Raw genomic sequence first — 16,866 nt, 5'->3', positions numbered from 1 at the left:
TGGCCGCTGAGCCTGCGCGTTGCAATGGGAGAGGCCACAACAGTGAGAGGCCCGTGTACAGAAAAAAAAAAAAAAAAAAAAGGTTAAAATGGTAACTTTTATGTTATATGTATTTTACCACAGTAAAAGAGTTTACAAATAAACAGGTGAAATTAGCTTTAGTCATATTTTTATTTATCCCAACATACCCAGAATATTATCATTTCAAAATGTAATTAATTTTTACGATTATTGAAATGTTGTCTGTTCTTCTTATCACACCCAGCTTGGAAATTCAGCGTGTGTTTTACATGTACAGCGCACCTCAGTCAGACCTAGCCACTTTTCAAGCACTCAATAGCCATCCGCACGCATCTCCATCATATTTGCAAAGACCCACGCCTCCCCTGCAACACAACTGCAGCGCATCTGCAAATACACCTAGAGTTTCTCTGCAAACCTCCCACATCACCTGCAAACACGCCCGCAGCTCAGGAGCCCACCCCTCAATCTAATCTCCGACATTTTCAGAGAAAGCACTTGCTCAAGGAGCGCGTGCCAATGCCAAATCAACGTTTGCAGGTTGATTTGACCTGCGAGTTTCCCCATCCTCTTGGCATAAATTTGCATACCATTCATGGGTCCGAAAGCACAGCAGCAGGGCCTCAGATAGTCATTTCAAAGTCAGGGAGGCGGTGATCTGGGGCTGGACCGCAGGCCTCCTCCTGCTTCCCTTCCAGCTCTATGTCCTCCTCCTCTTCCAGGAAGGTGATCAGTTCCTCCTGAAGTGCCCCCATCTCCAACCCCAGGCTGCATAGCTGGCCCAGCAGCTGGACATCCACTAGGCGGAGGTTCACCTGCGGGTGGGAAGGGGGAGTCATGGGCACCCCACCCCAGAGGGCAAGGGGTTAGTGTGCCTCTGCCATGAAACCTGGGTGGGAGCAGGTCTCAGCTCAAGTCCCAGAAAAGATTCTTTTCCTGACCAAACTTTACTCAGGATCCTGAACCTTTTCCTAGGCCCATCAGCACTTCTTTGTAAAATCCAGTTTTAGCAAGAATCCCCCCTCCTCCTTATCTGACCGGGTTCCTCGCCCTCCACCCTCCCCCAGGTGATGGTGGCTCACCCTGACCTGCCTTCAGCCAGAGTCCCCCCTGTACCCCTGAGGTTTCCTCTTGGGAATTTTCTACCCCCTGACCCCTCTGTAAATTCCCCCTTTTGCCCGCGCTGTATTCAGAGCTGAGCCCAATCTCTCTCCTCTACTGCAAAATCCCCATCACAGCAGTCTTCATACCTAGAGCCTTGCCATCTTTTTTTTTTTTTTTGCGGTACACGGGCCTCTCACTGTTGTGGCCTCTCCTGTTGCGGAGCACAGGCTCCGGACGCGCAGGCTCAGCGGCCACAGCTCACGGGCCCAGCCGCTCCGCGGCACGCGGGATTCTCCCGGACCGGGGCACGAACCCGTGTCCCCTGCATCGGCAGGTGGACTCTCAACCACTGTGCCACCAGGGAAGCCCCAAGCCTTGGTATCTTTAACAGGTGTCATAAGTTACTTTCTCTTTAACAGTCCTGGCCCACAGCACCGCAGGTGGGATCCTCACTGTGTCCCTGGACTCTAACTGCCATGCTGCTTCTGTCTCTGATCTCTGCCCTGTCTCCCTTTGTCTTGGTCTCTCCATTTCATTGTCCCGTGCTGTCTCCATCTCTCTCATTCTTTCTCTGTGTCTTGAGCCTTAGTCTCTTTGTCTCTCTTTTTAGGTCTCCCTCTCTTGTGATCTGTCTCCATCTCTCTGTCTCTACTTGGCTGTCTCTGTCTGTCTCTGTCCTTCCATATCCCTGTCTTTCTGTCTGTCTCTATTTCTCTGCCCCTGCCTTGGACTGTCTCCACCTCTCTGTCTTTCAGATTTAATGAGTCTGTCCTTGTTGCGGCTCTCAACCTCTGCTTTCCATCTCTCGTCTCTTTCTGGGTCTCTCTGTCTCTGCCTCTCTCTAGTCCTGTCTCTCACTCTGCGTCTTTCTATGTCTCTGTCTGTGTCCATCGTTCTCTGGGTGTGTCTGCCTCTGCCTCTATTTCTCTATTCCTGTCTCTGACTTTCTGTCTTTCAATCTCTGGCCCTTTTTATTTACACTCATTCCTATTCATTTATCCACTCCCCCCACCCCATCTCTTACCCCTCCAAAACCCCCCACTCACCAGCTCCTTCCAGAGCCACAGCAGACTCTCCCCGGCACCTCCAGTGTCAGCCCCTGGGAACATGAGGGTCTGACCCACCCTCTTCACTGAGGGCACCACCCTCAGGGCCTGCGGGGGTGGGCCTAGCCCTGGGGGCACCAGTCCAGCCTGCCTCAGCTGCTTCCACAGCTCCATAGTCTCTGAGCAGTGGCAGCCAGGAGCAGGAAGTAGCAAGGTCCAGAGTGACCCAGTCCCCTGGGGAGCCGGGGGCTGGGCGGGGGAGTAAAGGGCAGTGGGGGGTAGGAGAGGGCCAGCCCCACCCCCTCAGGCCACCCAAAGTCCATTCTCCACTGAGAATCAGCAGCTTCGTGTGTTTTTGTTTTGTTTTAATCAAAGTCTAACCTCAACTCTGCTCACAAGGATCCAACCTCAGCCCCTCTGGCGGAGGTCAAACTCCACCTCTCGCTGCCTCTTCTCAGGCCTGACCCCTCACCAGTGTGTGGATGCCCGGCCTCACCTCGTCCCGCCCCCTCCTGGGTTCCACCCACTCCTCCTCCCCAGCCTCCCCTGCAGCCCTCTTGATCTCTGGCTTCCCCTGGCTCCCCTCCCCTGGTCCTTGCCAGTCTTCTCCACTCGGGACCTCCCAGGGCTTCCCAGACAATGTGCCTGAGGAGCCAGGAGTGGCTTCCAAGAAAACGATCCCTTGGCCAGGGTGCCTCGGTGTCCAGGCTGTTGGCCCACAGCTGAGCAGCCAGTTCTGCCGACCCTAGACTTGCCCAGAGAATTATCACTAGCAGCTTGGGCCCCATCATGGAGAAGGTGGGGAGGCACTGCGGGCCTCCCTCCGCTGGAACCCCTCCTGCAGGGGTGTTAAAATTCCACCTATACGCCAATGGCTCCCAAGTCTCTGACTCCAGTCCTGACCTCCGGACCACTACTTAGCATCTCCAGCTGGATGTCTCGGACATCTCAAGGTGAATGTGGTCAAAACAGAACTCTCAGCTGGGATCTACCCCACTGTATTAGTTTCCTATTGCTGTTGTAACAAGTGACCACAAACTTAGTGGCTTAAAACAACACAGACTTATTATCTTACAGTTCGAGAGGTCAGAAGTCTAAAGTGTGTCCACAGGTCTGGGTTCTTTCTGGAGGCTGTAGGGGAGAATCCATTTCCTAGTTTCCAGAAGCCACCTGCATTCATTGGCTCATACGCCCTTCTCTGCATCATTCCAACCTCTTGCACCTGTCATCACATCCTCTACTTACTGACTTTCCTGCCTCCATCTAAATAGGGCTCTGGGACTTCCCTGGAGGTTCAGTAGCTAAGACCCTGCACTCCCAGTGCAGGGGGCCCAGGGTTCGATCCCAGGTCGGGGAACTAAAATCCCACATGAGGCAACTAAGAGTTTGCAAGCCACAACTAAAGACCCTGAATGCTGCAACTAAGACCTGGCGCAGACAAATAAATAAATAAATATTTTAAAATAAATAAATATATAAATAAATAGGACTCTTGTGGGACTTCCCTGGCAGTCCACTGGTTAAGGCTCCGCACTTCCACTTCAGGGGGCACAGATTCGATCCCTGGTCGGGGAACTAAGATTCCTACATGCTGTGCAGCATGGCCAAAAAATAAAAATAAAAAGTAAAATAGAATTCTTGGGACTTCCCTGGTGGCGCAGTGGTTAAGAATCCGCCTGCCAATGCAGGGGACATTGGTTCGAGCCTTGGTCTGGGAAGATCCTACATGCCGCGAAGCAACTAAGCCCGCGAGCCACAACTACTGAAGCCCGCGCACCTAGAGCCCGTGCTTCTCAACAAAGAGAAACCACCGCAATGAGAAGCTTGTGCACCGCAACAAAGAGTAGCCCCTGCTCGCTGCAACTAGAGAAAGCCCGCGTGCAGCAACGAAGACCCAACACAGCCAAAAATAAACAAATAAATATAAATACATTTATAAAGAAAAAAATAGAACTCTTGTGATTACATTGGGCCCGTCGGGATTATCCAGGATAATCTCCCCATCTCAAGATTCTTAATCACATCTTCCCTTTACCATACAACGTAACATATTCACGGGTTCCAGGGATCAGGATGTGGACATTTGGGGGGTGGGGGAACTATTCAGCCTACCACACCTACCCGTCCATACCTGCTACTTTACCAGTTTCCCCCTCTCCAAAAATGGCATCGCTTTCCTTTTAGTTTCTCGAGCTATTGGCTCTGTCTTCAAAATAGACTCATAATCCGAGCACCTAGCACTTCCATTGCCCGGTCCCTGCTGCTGCCCCCATTCATCTCTTGTCTGGACGATTGCAGTAGCCTCTTTGCTGGCTCCGTGCTTCCCGCCTTGCTCTCTAAGGTCTGTTCTCCACCTGGCAGAAATGATCTTTAGAAAATGTAAATCAGATCGTGGCATGCCCCGGCAAATGGAATAAAGCACGGTTTTTGTCCCACCTCTCTGACCCAGTCTCCCACCTCTCTCTCTGCAAGCTGGTCCCACCTCTGGGCCTTTGCACTGGCTGTACCTCTCTGCCTGAAACACTTTCCCCCCAGATCTTTGAATGGCTGTTTCCTTGTTATCCTTCACGTCCACTTAAATGTCACCACTTCACAGAGGTCTTTGCTGATGGCCTTGTGCCCCAGTCACTCCCTATTATATTGCCTGTTTTTTGGGGGGTTTTTTTTGCGGTATGCGGCCTCTCACTGTTGGGGCCTCTCCCGTTGCGGAGCACAGGCTCTGGACGCGCAGGCTCAGCGGCCATGGCTCATGCGCCAAGCCGCTCCGCGGCATGTGGGATCTTCCCGGACCGGGGCACGAACCCGTGACCCCTGCATCAGCAGGCAGACTCTAAACCACGGAGCCACCAGGGAAGCCCATATTGCCTGTTTTTATTTGCCTCTTATCGAACACTGTCTGAAATTATCTTGCTTATTCATGTGTTTCTTATCCATCCTTTCCCTGCCTGGAATGTCGTCTCCCTGAGAAAGAGTCTTGGTCCCATGGCAACCTCACTACCCGGAACAGTGCCTGCCACGTGGTAGGGACTCAGTAAATATTTGTAGAAGGAATGAATGAGTAATTCTATCCACAAGACTTCATATTGAATTTTCACACTAAGATGTAGCCTGGAACTCCAAACTGAAATTGCCAACACATCACAATACTAGTCTTGAGATCTCACCTCTGTCCTTTACCCTGAGGTCTAACCTCACCATCTACTGGACGCTTCCCTTCCCTGACCCTGCTTTAAAGAAGAGGTGGACAGTTTCTCAACGCATCATTCCCTGTTCTAAGGAGGTAGCAAGTTAGAGGTAGAGGAACAGGGAACCTCAGGTGGACTATGAGTGCAGTCGGAGGGAAGGATGGTATTCCAACAGGAAGAACTGCCCACGCTCTCCTAGGAAAAGGCTGCCGAGTCCCATTTTAAGGCCCATGGCAGAGGGAGCTCCAAGCGATCCCTAAACCCGAGAAGAGTTATAAGTGTGTGCTCCTTTAAGAGGAGGGCTGGAAAACGGAGGGGGCGGGGCCAAAAGAAAAGACGCCAAACCCTGAACCGGGTGGGTTAGATAAGAAAAGACCAGCCCCTTCCGGTTACATAATCCTAGCGAGATGGCGGCCCCCAGGGCGGTAAGTGAACGAAGCTTCTGGAGCCCACCCCTAATTAGTGTCTGCTCTGCTTTCAGGGCCTCTGTCGGCGCCCAGGGACCAAGTAGCGAGGGGGAGCAGGGGGTCTCTCCCGCTAGGCCTCGAGCTGGGCGCGGAGACGTGGCCGTCGGGGGCCGGGAAGGATCGGTGAGGCTCACAGGCCGCGGAGGAGAGAAACCAGTGGTAACCAATGGGGAAGCAGCGCGTGCGGTCCGAGAAAGCGCGCCCAGCCAATCAGAGGGAGGGATCCGACTGCGAGCTCCTGGAGCCGAGGGGCTGGCGAGAGTGGGACCTGCAAGGGCTGAGGGTTTGGGAGGGATTGGCAGAGAAACTGGGATTTGAGGTGCAAGGGTAGAGAACCAAAGGTGAGGGAAACTCATGGGAGAGTTAGAAATTTTGATGGAAAATCAAAGGGATGATGGGGGGTGGGGGCAGGATCCAAGAGGTGAATTTGGGAATTCTAAGGGAAGGACCTAGGGGAAATTAAGGGGAGGATTTGACATATTGTGGAGAGAATTTAGAAGGAATTGGGCAAAATCAAGGAATGGACCTAGGAAAACTTAAAGTAAGAGGTTGGGAACTTAAGAGGAATTTTAAGGGAAAATAAGGATTTGGGCAAAATTATCGGGAGAGTTTGGTTAAAGCAAAAAGAGAAATTGAGGCAGACTAAGAGAAAACTTTGGAGGGGAAATTGAAGGAAGAGTTTGGGAGCTTTAAGAGATAAGCTAAGGGTGGTTTGGAGAGAAATTAAGATTGTATTTGGGGGAAAGGAATGCGTTATTCCGGAAGTCTGGTGGGATTTGGATAAAATTAAGGGGAGGATTTGTGGGACATTAAGAGTTCAGATAATAGAGGTTTTGAGAGAACGGGCTTAGGGGGAAATTAGGGGGAGAATTTAGGAAAACCAAGACCGTTTGGCCAAATCAAAGAGAATTTAAGGTTGATTAAAGGGAAGAACTTGGGGGAAACATGGGGAAATTTTATGGATCCAAAAGAATTGTAAGTTCTGAGAGGAGAATTAAGTGAGCAGGGAAGCACTGAGGAGGGGAGACTTGGGAGCAAAAGCAGGGGGATCTGGCTGTGTGTCTCACAGGAGGCTCCAGGCTCAGCCTCTCCTCCCCTCTCCTCCTCCCCAGTCCCTTCGCCTGGTGGCTCCAGTATGGAACGGGGGTACCAGCGGCATCCGTGGCCTGAGCAGGTCAATGGACCCGGAGGGCAGTCAGAGGAAGGGGAGGACGCTGCTCCAGTTCCTGGCTGACCGCTTCTATGATGTGGAGGCTGTGAGGGAGTACCTGCTCCAGAAGCAGATGTTGAAGGTGCTCCAGAAAAATCGGTGAGAACCCCTGGCCTGCATGACCCTGCTGTTCAGGCTTCCCCAGTCAGTGCCCACCCCGCCCTTGCCACTCCAGGCAGCCCTGGGGCTTCCAGTGCCAGCCTTGCCCACTTGCATCTTCGTCTCCAGCCCACACACTTCCCAAGCTCTCCGGCTCACAGACGCAACCCAGTGCCCATCTCTTCTTGGAGGTCTAGCTGGCACTTCAGACCTAACGTGGCTAACCCTTTGTTTCCCCCTTAAAAAGTCTTCTCACCCACAAGCCTTCTCCATCCCAGTCAATGGCACCATTGCTTACCCGGTTGTTCAGACCACATTCTAAGGAATCCCTGATTCCTCTCTTTGCATCCCTTCCCTCCACATCCAGTCCATCAATAAAATACCAGAATATCCCAAATTTGACCGGTGGTCGGTCACCTCCTTGCTGTTTATAGCCTGGTCTGAGCCCTTTGATTTTATGGTTGGATTACTGCAGTCATCTCCTAACTGGTCACCTTTTGCCCCCTATTATAGTCTACACAGCAGCCAGAGGACTCTTAAGAAAGGGAAACAGATAACATTACTACTTTGTTCAAAACCCTCAAATGGGGCCTTCCCTGGCAGTCCAGTGGTTAAGACTTTGCCTTCCAATACAGGGGCTGCAGGTTCAATCCCTGGTCGTGGAGCTAAGATCCCTCATGCCTCGTGGCCAAAAGACCAAAACATAAAACAGAAGCATTAGTATAACAAATACAATAAAGACTTTAAAAATGGTCCACATCAAAAAAAAAATCTTAAAAAAAAAAACACCTCAAATGGTTTCCAACCACAACTAGAATAAAAGCCAAACTCTAAGGCCGAAAACCTGGCCCCTCCTGAGCTCTGAGACCCCTACCAGGGACACCGCTCACCCCCGCCAGCATGGTGTCCTTATTGCTATTTGTTCAACCATCGTAATTCAAGCCCCTGAGCCTTTGCACTAGCTGTTCCCTTAGCCTGGCAGATTCTTACCTTGACCTCTACATTCCTTCCCACACTCAAATCTCTGCGCAAGTGTCACCTCTTCCGAGAAGCATTTCTTAACACCCAAATTAAATTAGCCTCCTCTATCCCTACCCCTGACCCAAGCCACTCCTGGTCTGTCCCTTGGTGCATCACCGAATTGATATTCTGCAATTTGTTTTTACTTCCCGGTTACCTGTTTCCCCAGTGAAATAACTTCACAAGGGCAGGGACAATTATCTGCCTTTTGATTACCACTGTCCCCCGGTGCCCAGCACTTCATAGACCCTCAGTAAATATTTGCAGTCTTTGTCTGCCTGCCTGCCTGCCAGTCTCAGTCCTGTGCTGTGGACTCTGACCCTCTCAGCAGCACTGGGGCCTGGCGAGGGGTGTGGTGTTCCCAAGGCTCACCCTCGGCTACTGTTCTCCCGGCAGGTCCTTCACCTACGTCAAGGAGCGATATGGCCCCTACGTCGCAGGTGCCTATTTCATCCTGAAGCAGGGAGGCGCAGTCAAGTATGATGGCAAAGGTGTCAGAATGGGGCTGGGGGAGGCGGGAGAGCGGCTCTCTAAGCCCCGGGCTCTTCAGTCAGTCAGACAGGCTTCGTGCGTGCCCTGGTCTCTGCCCCCTCCTGGCTGTGTGGCTGGGGACTTGTTCCTGAGCTTCAGTTTTGTCATCTGTAAAATGGGATGGTAGTTGTGTCTAACTTACAAGGTGCGCTGTAAAGGTTCAAAGATATTTTGCAATCTGGACACTTGTCACAGGTCACAGGCTGGCTTAGCACGTGTGCTCAGTCGGCGTTAGTGCGTCTTTTCCTTCCTCCTTTCCCCTCCTTTTTCTTGCCTTCCTCCTCTTCCCTTTGTTTTTCCCCTTTACTTTCCTTTTTTTGAAAACAATTCATGTAGGCTTCATCTGTCCCTCATCTTGGTTCCAAGTAAAATTTTCACTTGGTTTGAGCACTTCCTCCAGCACCTTCCTAAGAAATGATGTACCTGTCTGAAAACACCTCAACTTTTGCCCATCTACAAGGATTCTTGTCTTATAGCTCTTTTCTCTGTTATCAGTAATCTCTTCAACCCTCAACTTCCAGGCATGTAAAATTGGCCAGACGTTCCACCTTTGATGGGGTTGTCAGGGGATGCAGTGAGACCAGACACGTAAAGCCCTTAGTGCAGGGCCTGGTGTGTAGTGAGTGTGCCATGTTCTCTTATTACGGGGCTGGGAGTGTTCTCAAGAGGTTGGTGGCCTGGGGGACCCTGCTGACACTCCCTCTCTCCCCTTCCAGGTTTCGGGACAAGGAGTGGATGCAGCCAAATGGGCGTGGCCTCTCTGGTGAGCTCTGGAAGCTCCGGGAGGTGCCTATAGAGGCTGTTGACGCCAGCGGCTGTGCCATCAACTACCAAGGCCTGGACAACCTCTGTGAGTAGGGTGTGGCGGGGAGTGGGGAGATGGGCAAGGCTCTGCGCTTCCCCCTTCGTGGTGGGCTCCAGAAGGGCCCTCAGTGCCATCTGCCCTCTCCCCCTGCAGTGGCCCTGAAGGAGCTCCAGTCCCTGTCGCTGCAGCGCTGTCCCCACGTGGATGACTGGTGTCTCAGCCGCCTCCACCAGCTAGCCAACTCGCTACGTGAGCTCTCGCTGGCCGGCTGCCCCCGCATCTCTGAACGGGGCCTCGCCTGCCTCCACCACCTCCAGTGAGACCTCAGCTCAGGCTGGGCCCCCAGCCAGGGAGGGGCGCTCTTGGGCACTTCCCACATCCCTGCCTCCACGGTGGACCTAGGGCGTTTGCGGTGGGTCAGCACAGATGAGTGGCACGGGGAGCCTCTAGGAGGATGGGAGGACTCCTAGCCTGCCTGCTTTTTTGTTTTAATGAGACCCCAAGAAATTCACTGTTGCAGAACAGTAGGAGCCAGAGGTGTCCGTTTGTAATGAACACAGTGGGTCTCACGTAGTTGAACAAAGATTTTTATTAGAAAGCTAGGGGTTAAGGTGGGGATGGGTGCGCCCCCACACACCCGCTGCCACAGACGCCATCCTCACGCGTGTCCTCACACCCCTGCCCCAACCTTGCCTCCTCAGGAACCTCCGCAGACTGGACATCTCTGACCTTCCTGCCGTGTCCAACCCAGGCCTCACTCAGATCTTGGTGGAGGAGATGCTGCCCAACTGTGAGGTCCGGGGAGCTGACTGGGCCCAGGGCCTCAAGTTGGGGCCAGAGGAGCAGTCCCGGGACACAGCCAGCAGCCCCATCCCTGCCTAGCCTTTGGCCCTGTCCGTGTGGAGCTGGGTCTCAGCCGGGCTGTGCTGAGAGGTTAACAGCTCACCCTTCTTCTAGCTTCCAGTTGGGTTCACTCGGGGGGTCGGGCTAGGATCAGAGGCACTGGCAGGTCAGAGGCAAGGGGAGTGAGGTGGCTTGTCCCCTACCGCGGGGGTGCTCTGGCTGGCTGCACCCTGGGGTGAAGCTCGCAGCTCCTGTCAGCCTGTCAGGCAGCCCTTTCCACACACTTCTCTCCTTCCCAGTTCCAGGAACCCCCTTCTCCTGCCTCTTCAGGCCTGGGGGAGGTAAGGGCTTCTGGCTGCAGGTAGCCTCAGGGAGCTGCACTCTCCCTTGCGGTGCTCCCACAGCGTGCCCACCTCTGTGTCAAGAAACTTTTCTTGACTTTTGTCAGAAGACTGTTGTCGGATTATCTCGAGTGTGCTACTCTTTCCTGCCAGGACCTGACTGATACAGGAGGTGCTATGGGCATTTTGTAGGGATGGTTCTTCCCTGTGTGGGACGACTCAAGCTCACTGCAGGCTGCAGCATCCCTGGGCCACACCCACTAAATGCTGGGAGCACCCCAAATCCCACAGTGTTCCTGCTTATTGAGTTACTGACTCAGCCCCAAATTCAGCTTTCTTGTTTGCTCTGTGAAAATTGACCTGGGCCTTTGAAATATTTTTACTTTGCTAAGTGGCCTGATAAGGTTTGCTAGTAGAGGGCGCTTGAGAGACGTTCCTTGAGTGAGGCAAGGCTTTTGCTTCCTGGCGGCGCTCAGGAGTGCCAGCTCAGCAGCTCTGCAGCGCATGGCTGCCCCGCGCACCTGCTTCCTGAAGCGTCAGGTAGTCAGCAGCTTCCCCGGCACCCCCCAACCCCTGACCTGGCAGTTCTATAGAGAGCCTCCACTGACGCGCCTCCCTGTGAATGCCTCTCCACCACACCCCTGAAGGTGGATTTCCAGTCAATTCCAAGGCACCTTACCAATGAATCTCCCTCCTTATTTCACTTTGCTGTTAAAGTTATTAATTCTCTATATTAAACTTTCCCTGTTCAAATTACCATATGGCTTTTCTTCTCTCCAGACTGGATCCAAACTGATAGAGCACTGGCATCTGGAGTGTTCCCACAAAGATGGGATTTGGGGGTTGGTTTGATCCTGCCTTTGGCTTGAGTGCATTGCTAAGCTCCTCGGCAGTGGGAAAGGAGACATTAGAAATCCATGGGCTAAACATCCATCGACAGATGAATGGATAAAGAAGATGTACATATATACAATGGAATATTAGCCATTAAAAAGAATGAAATAATGCCATTTGCAGCAACATGGATGGACCTGGAGATTATCATATTAAGTGAATTAAGTCAGAGAAAAACATCATATGATATCACTTATATACAGAATCTAAAAAAAAAAAATGATACAAATGAACTTACAAAACAGAAACAGACTCACAGACTTAGAGAACCAAACTTAAGGTTACCAGGGGGGAAGGGTGGAGGGGAGGGGTGGATTGGGAGTTTGGGATTGACATGTACACACGGCTATATTTAAAGTATCAATAGATAGGGAATTCCCTGGTGGTGCAGTGGTTAGGACTCCTGTGCTTCCACTGCTGAGGGCGCAGGTTCAATCCCTGGTTGGGGAACTAAGACCCCACAAGCCGCGTAGTGCGGCCAAAAACATTTAAAAAATAAAAAAGAGATAACCAACAAGGACCTAATGTATAAATAACACAGGGAACTCTTCCATGTTCTGTAATAACCTAAATGGGAAAAGAATTTGAAAAAGGATACATGTATATGAATCACTTTGCTATACACCTGAAACTAACACAACATTGTTAATTACCTATACTCCAATATAAAATAAAAATTAAAAAAACATCCAAAGCATGCAACCGCATCACGAAAACGCTATTGCCTGGGGTCGTGATGAGGTGCCAACTGAAGCCTTGTGCCCTGGGAGGCCCTATGGCTGCTGCACTTGACGCTGTAGCAGTAATGAAAGTTCTAAAGATAGGGCTAGGCAGATTGCCTGGAGTGCCCAGCTCAAGTCATCCCTTCAGAATTGGAAATCTCCCATGACAGTCCCCCACCGCCCCCCAAAGTTCTTACTTGTAGATACTGCTGAAAATACAACACCACATTTGGGTTTTCGAGTTGCTGAGTTAGGACAGTTGAATTCCCAGTCTTAACAAGTTTCTCATACGAAAGTGAGGGCACTGAGTGGTAAACAGTAGGATCCAGAAATCTGGAATCGGGTCATCTGGTTGAACCCAAAGGAAACAGATGATCTCGAACTCCCAAGTCACTGGGAGCCTCCCTGACCAGTGTGAGGAGACCACCAGCGATCCTGCTCTTGAAAACCCTGTGAGGACCTCCCCTGGGGCAGATGCCTTGAAAGGGGGACCTGCTTTTCTCAAGACTTACCACAAGCATTCCCTGCTGCCACTAGACCCACAAATGCCAAGGGTCAAGTCTCAGCACGCTCCAGAGGACAGGTGCTCACTATGACCCAGAAGGGAACAGCTCTTACACTGAAGGGCAAGACTTGCAAACAGATGTAGAGTCAACCCTGGGGAACCTGCACAGGAGTGGGTTCTCAGGGTGTTAGGCCAGTGAGAGTGGATCTTACACTGCATGGGGCCAAGTTCACCGCTAGGAGGGCACTTACTAGAGATGCTGGGTATAACAAGTTAGCTAGTGCAGCTGGGGTGCTCCTGACAGCTTTCTTAGTTGGCTGACTGGCACTTGGACTCAACAGTGACCTACGATTACTAAGGCGAGAAGCCAGAACTGCCCTGGCATAATCTGGAGGGGGAGATTCAAAGGCTGGGGGAAGACAGGAAGATGGGGTCCACCGCTTTCAACCCGCACACCCACCCAACCACGTTCCACAAGAGGGCACGTCTTCAGTCATTCTCAACATTTGACTTTACCTGTTCCGGCTGCTGAGCGGTTTCTCTCTCCTGACTGGAGCATTTGCAGACTGATGCACACAGCAGCTCGGCCCCCGGTGGAGAAACCTCCGCGCCCTGGGAGAAGCTAGATGAGCCAAGAGTCGGGGGGCCTGGACCGCCCCACCCCGGCCTGGGGGGAAGAGGGCTGGAGACCCCTTCCAAGGTTGCTCAGGGCCCTGCCCCAGCCCACTCTGGCTTTTATTCCATCAGTATTCCCCACCTTCTCCATACCCTCTTCCTCCATCTGGTCCCATGGGCTCCATTATTCAATCCTGAGGAGAGGGAATCAGCTGGACAGATAATCAACTGCTGCTGCCCTGTCCAAAAGACAGGGTTCCTGAGGTGATCTGGACAGTTCCCAACCCGGGTGGGGGTGAAGGGGGTCAGGCCGGGCTCACTGGGGGGCCCTGCGTCCCAGCCCAGGCTCCAGGAGGTCTGGGATGAGGCGGCCCCACCTGCCTGCCACCCCAGACAGCCGATGCAGCCCAAACAGCAGACGCCTCCGGAGGGCTGTGATGGAAACACTGGCAGACACCCTCTCTGGTCCCGGGGGGCCGGATGGGAGTGTCCCTGGAATCACCATGCCCCTGTAGGCAGAGCCAGGGCCTCAGGGCGTGGCAGGCCCAGGGCCAGAGTGTGGGACCAGGGAGGGACGGAGGAGGCACGGGGGTCAGCTCGGCTCCAGGGCTCCTGGTGCCCCCCCTTCACTGCCCTCTGGCTTGGCTCCCCCTCCCCCCACCCCTTCCATCCGCTCCTCCCCGGCTCCTCCCCGCCTCCTCTCTGGGTCTGGCTGCCTCTGCCTGGCTCTGGTTCGGTTGGCAGACTCCCTGCTCTCTGCTCCCACCCCGTCGTCCCTCCACCTGCCCCTGCACATCTCTCCACCCTCCCCGACAAGGGCTTCCCTTATCTCTCCCAGCTGTCTCCACCTTCCCGTCCTCTCTCTCTCTTCTCGCAGCTCTCTCCTCTTGGCCTTCCTGAATCTCTGCCGCCTGTCTGTCCTCCCTGCCTGCCCCTGGGGTCTCCCTGGCTGTCTCTTCTTTCTCTGCAATGTCGGTCTCTGCCTGTATCCCCTCCTCCCCACCAGCCCCCTTCCCCATCCCCACCCTGACTCCGGGCCACACACCCCCACCTCTGGCAAGGTCACCCATGCCCTCTCAGCACAGTCACCCCCGCCTCCTCCCCAGGCCAGGCCCTGCCCCTGGCCTCCAGCCCGGCCACTTTAGAACTCGGCTTGCCCTTGGGCCATTCTGACACTTCCCAGCCCCTCGGCCGCACCCTCCCTCGGACTCTCTCCCAGGCCCCCTGGTTCTCTCCTCCCCAGCCTGTCAGCTCCCGGTCTCTGCAGCCACCCCTGCACCTTTCCCGCTGTCTCACCAGAAAACCAGCCCCAACACGCCAGAGCCCCATCCCTCAGGTCGGCCTCCTGTCCTCCTCCCCCTCCCCCTCCCTCAGCCCCGCCCCGGTCCCTCCCGGCCCCTGGGGCCCTCCCAGCCTCCCGCAGACCGGCTGGGCTGGGCTGGGCTGGGCTGGGCTGGAGAACAACAGTGCTGGAGACACCAGCGCTGCCGGAAGAGGGCAGAGGGCCGGCCCTAGGCCCCTGGGCGCTGGAGCTGGCCAGAGCCGGACCCAGAGGTAAAGGGGAGGGAGCCGTGCCTGGGGTGGGGACTGTCGGGCGAGGAGGTGACCCCAGTGATCCTGACTCCTGGTGAGGGGGATGAACTGGGGGCAGAGGGAGGTCGGAAAGGCGGAGTCCCTGGTCTCTAGGGTGCGGATGGGGAATAGGTAGCCTCCCGGGTTTCTATGAAAGTAGAAGGAGCTGGGCTGAGTGGCAAGAACAGGGTGCTGGAATGCGAGTGGAACAGGGATTCGTAGGTCCCGGAAGACAGGAAAGTCAGGGTCGCTGGTGGAGGGCTGGTTTAGGGTCTGAGACTATGAGAAGCCTTAGAGGGCTCGGCAGGGACCGGGGGCCCGTCCCTGCACCCCAAAAGGCCTCTGTGGCTCTTTTGCAGCTCCCACAGCTGCCCTTTCCTGGGCCGGGTCATGCGCTGCCCCAAGTGCCTTCTCTGCCTGTCAGCACTGCTCACGCTCTTGGGCCTCAAAGTGTACATCGAGTGGACGTCCGAGCCCCAGCTGGGTAAGGCCTACCCGGGACCCCGCAGCACCCCACCAGGCCCCACGCCAGCCAGCCCCGAGCCCACCCTGCCGGCTAACCTCTCGGTCCGTCTGGGCCAGACTGACCCGCTGCCCTCGGCTTACTGGAACCAGCAGCAGTGGCGGCTGGGGACCCTGCCCAGTGGGGACAGCACTGAGGCGGGGGGCTGCCGCGCTTGGGGAGCTGCCGCTGCAGCTGAGATCCCCGACTTCGCCTCCTACCCCGAGGACCTCCGCCACTTCCTGCTGTCGGCAGCCTGCCGGAGCTTCCCACGGTGGCTGCCCAGGGGTGGCAGTGGCCAGGTGGCCAGCTGCGAGGATCCTGACATCCCCTACCTGCTGTTGGCCGTCAAGTCGGAACCAGGGCGCTTTGCGGAACGACAGGCCGTGAGGGAGACGTGGGGCAGGCCGGCTCCCGGGGTCCGGCTGCTCTTCCTGCTGGGGTCCCCAGCGGGCGAGAGGAGGCCTGACCTAGGCTCCCTGGTGGCCTGGGAGAGCCGCCGCTACAGCGACCTGCTGCTCTGGGACTTCCTTGACGTCCCCTTCAACCAGACGCTCAAGGACCTGCTGCTGCTAGCCTGGCTGGGCCGCCACTGCCCCAGCGTGAGCTTCATCCTGCAAGCCCAGGATGACGCCTTTGTGCACATCCCCGCCCTTCTGGACCACCTGCGGGCCCTGCCGCCCAGCACGGCCCGTGGCCTCTACCTGGGTGAGGTCTTCACCCAGGCCAAGCCCCTCCGGAATCCTGGAGGACCCTTCTACGTGCCTAGGTCCTTCTTTGAAGGCGGCTACCCAGCCTACGCAAGTGGGGGTGGCTACATCATTGCGGGCCGCTTGGCACCCTGGCTGCTGCGGGCGGCGGCCCGCGTGGCCCCCTTCCCCTTCGACGATGTCTATACCGGCCTGTGCTTCCAAGCCCTGGGCCTGGCCCCCAGGACCCACAAAGGCTTCCTCACGGCCTGGCCGGCAGACCGCACTGCTGACCCCTGTGCTTTCCGTGACCTGCTGCTGGTGCGGCCCCTCAGCCCCCAGGACAGCATCCAGCTCTGGAAACAGCTGCGGGACCATCAGCTCCAGTGCTGAGACTCGGAGGTGGGGAGGGGCAGGGAGGGCAGACCTGGCCGGGGCCTTGGCGCCAGCCCCTTGCTCAGCCTCTCTTTCTAGGCCTCGGTGCGAGGAAGGAGGTCCTGGAATGGAGGCTGCCTGAGCCCTCCCTGGGCCTCCTCAAGAGGCGACAGACTGTTTCCGTCTTTCAGTTTTTGAAAAACATGCGCTCCCCACTCTGAGGCCTGGAGTCGTCGTCTCTGTCTACGGGGCCTTGAGGTAGTTTACAGAGCAAAGCTCAGCTGCACCTGACCTTCACACCAGACACTCTCCCCACACTT

At 54.9% G+C, this 16,866-nt stretch overlaps 3 protein-coding genes across 3 annotated transcripts; 2 read left to right on the top strand and 1 right to left on the bottom strand.

Moving 5' to 3' along the window:
• Positions 1-644: 644 nt before the first annotated feature.
• ERICH4 (glutamate rich 4) lies at positions 645-2,345 on the bottom strand (the record flags this gene model as incomplete). The annotated part of the gene is made up of 2 exons (XM_079724091.1): positions 645-836; positions 2,172-2,345. 2 exons carry the CDS (start codon positions 2,343-2,345, stop codon positions 645-647), a joined length of 366 nt encoding a protein of 121 aa, XP_079580217.1.
• A 3,418-nt stretch (positions 2,346-5,763) lies between these two features.
• On the top strand, positions 5,764-11,422 carry DMAC2 (distal membrane arm assembly component 2; the record flags this gene model as incomplete). Its single annotated transcript, XM_079724090.1, has 7 exons — positions 5,764-5,781; positions 5,857-5,946; positions 6,936-7,132; positions 8,549-8,629; positions 9,400-9,533; positions 9,642-9,804; positions 10,190-11,422. The coding sequence occupies 7 exons, from the start codon at positions 5,764-5,766 to the stop codon at positions 10,368-10,370; spliced, it is 864 nt and encodes a 287-aa protein (XP_079580216.1). The 3' UTR covers positions 10,371-11,422.
• A 3,942-nt stretch (positions 11,423-15,364) lies between these two features.
• On the top strand, positions 15,365-16,723 carry B3GNT8 (UDP-GlcNAc:betaGal beta-1,3-N-acetylglucosaminyltransferase 8). The gene has a single exon (XM_079723674.1). It carries the CDS (start codon positions 15,371-15,373, stop codon positions 16,562-16,564), a length of 1,194 nt encoding a protein of 397 aa, XP_079579800.1. The 5' UTR covers positions 15,365-15,370; the 3' UTR covers positions 16,565-16,723.
• The last annotated feature ends 143 nt before the right edge of the window (positions 16,724-16,866 follow it).

This window comes from Hyperoodon ampullatus, assembly GCF_949752795.1.
Source record: "Hyperoodon ampullatus genome assembly, chromosome: 18".
NCBI lineage: Eukaryota > Metazoa > Chordata > Mammalia > Artiodactyla > Ziphiidae > Hyperoodon > Hyperoodon ampullatus.
Note: the sequence above shows the minus strand (reverse complement) of the source record. Positions and strands in the feature narration are given on the sequence as shown.

What these genes read in the sequence shown, in the direction of transcription:
- B3GNT8 (XM_079723674.1), top strand. Translation starts at nt 15,371, where the DNA reads ATGCGCTGCCCCAAGTGCCTTCTCTGCCTGTCAGCACTGCTCACGCTC.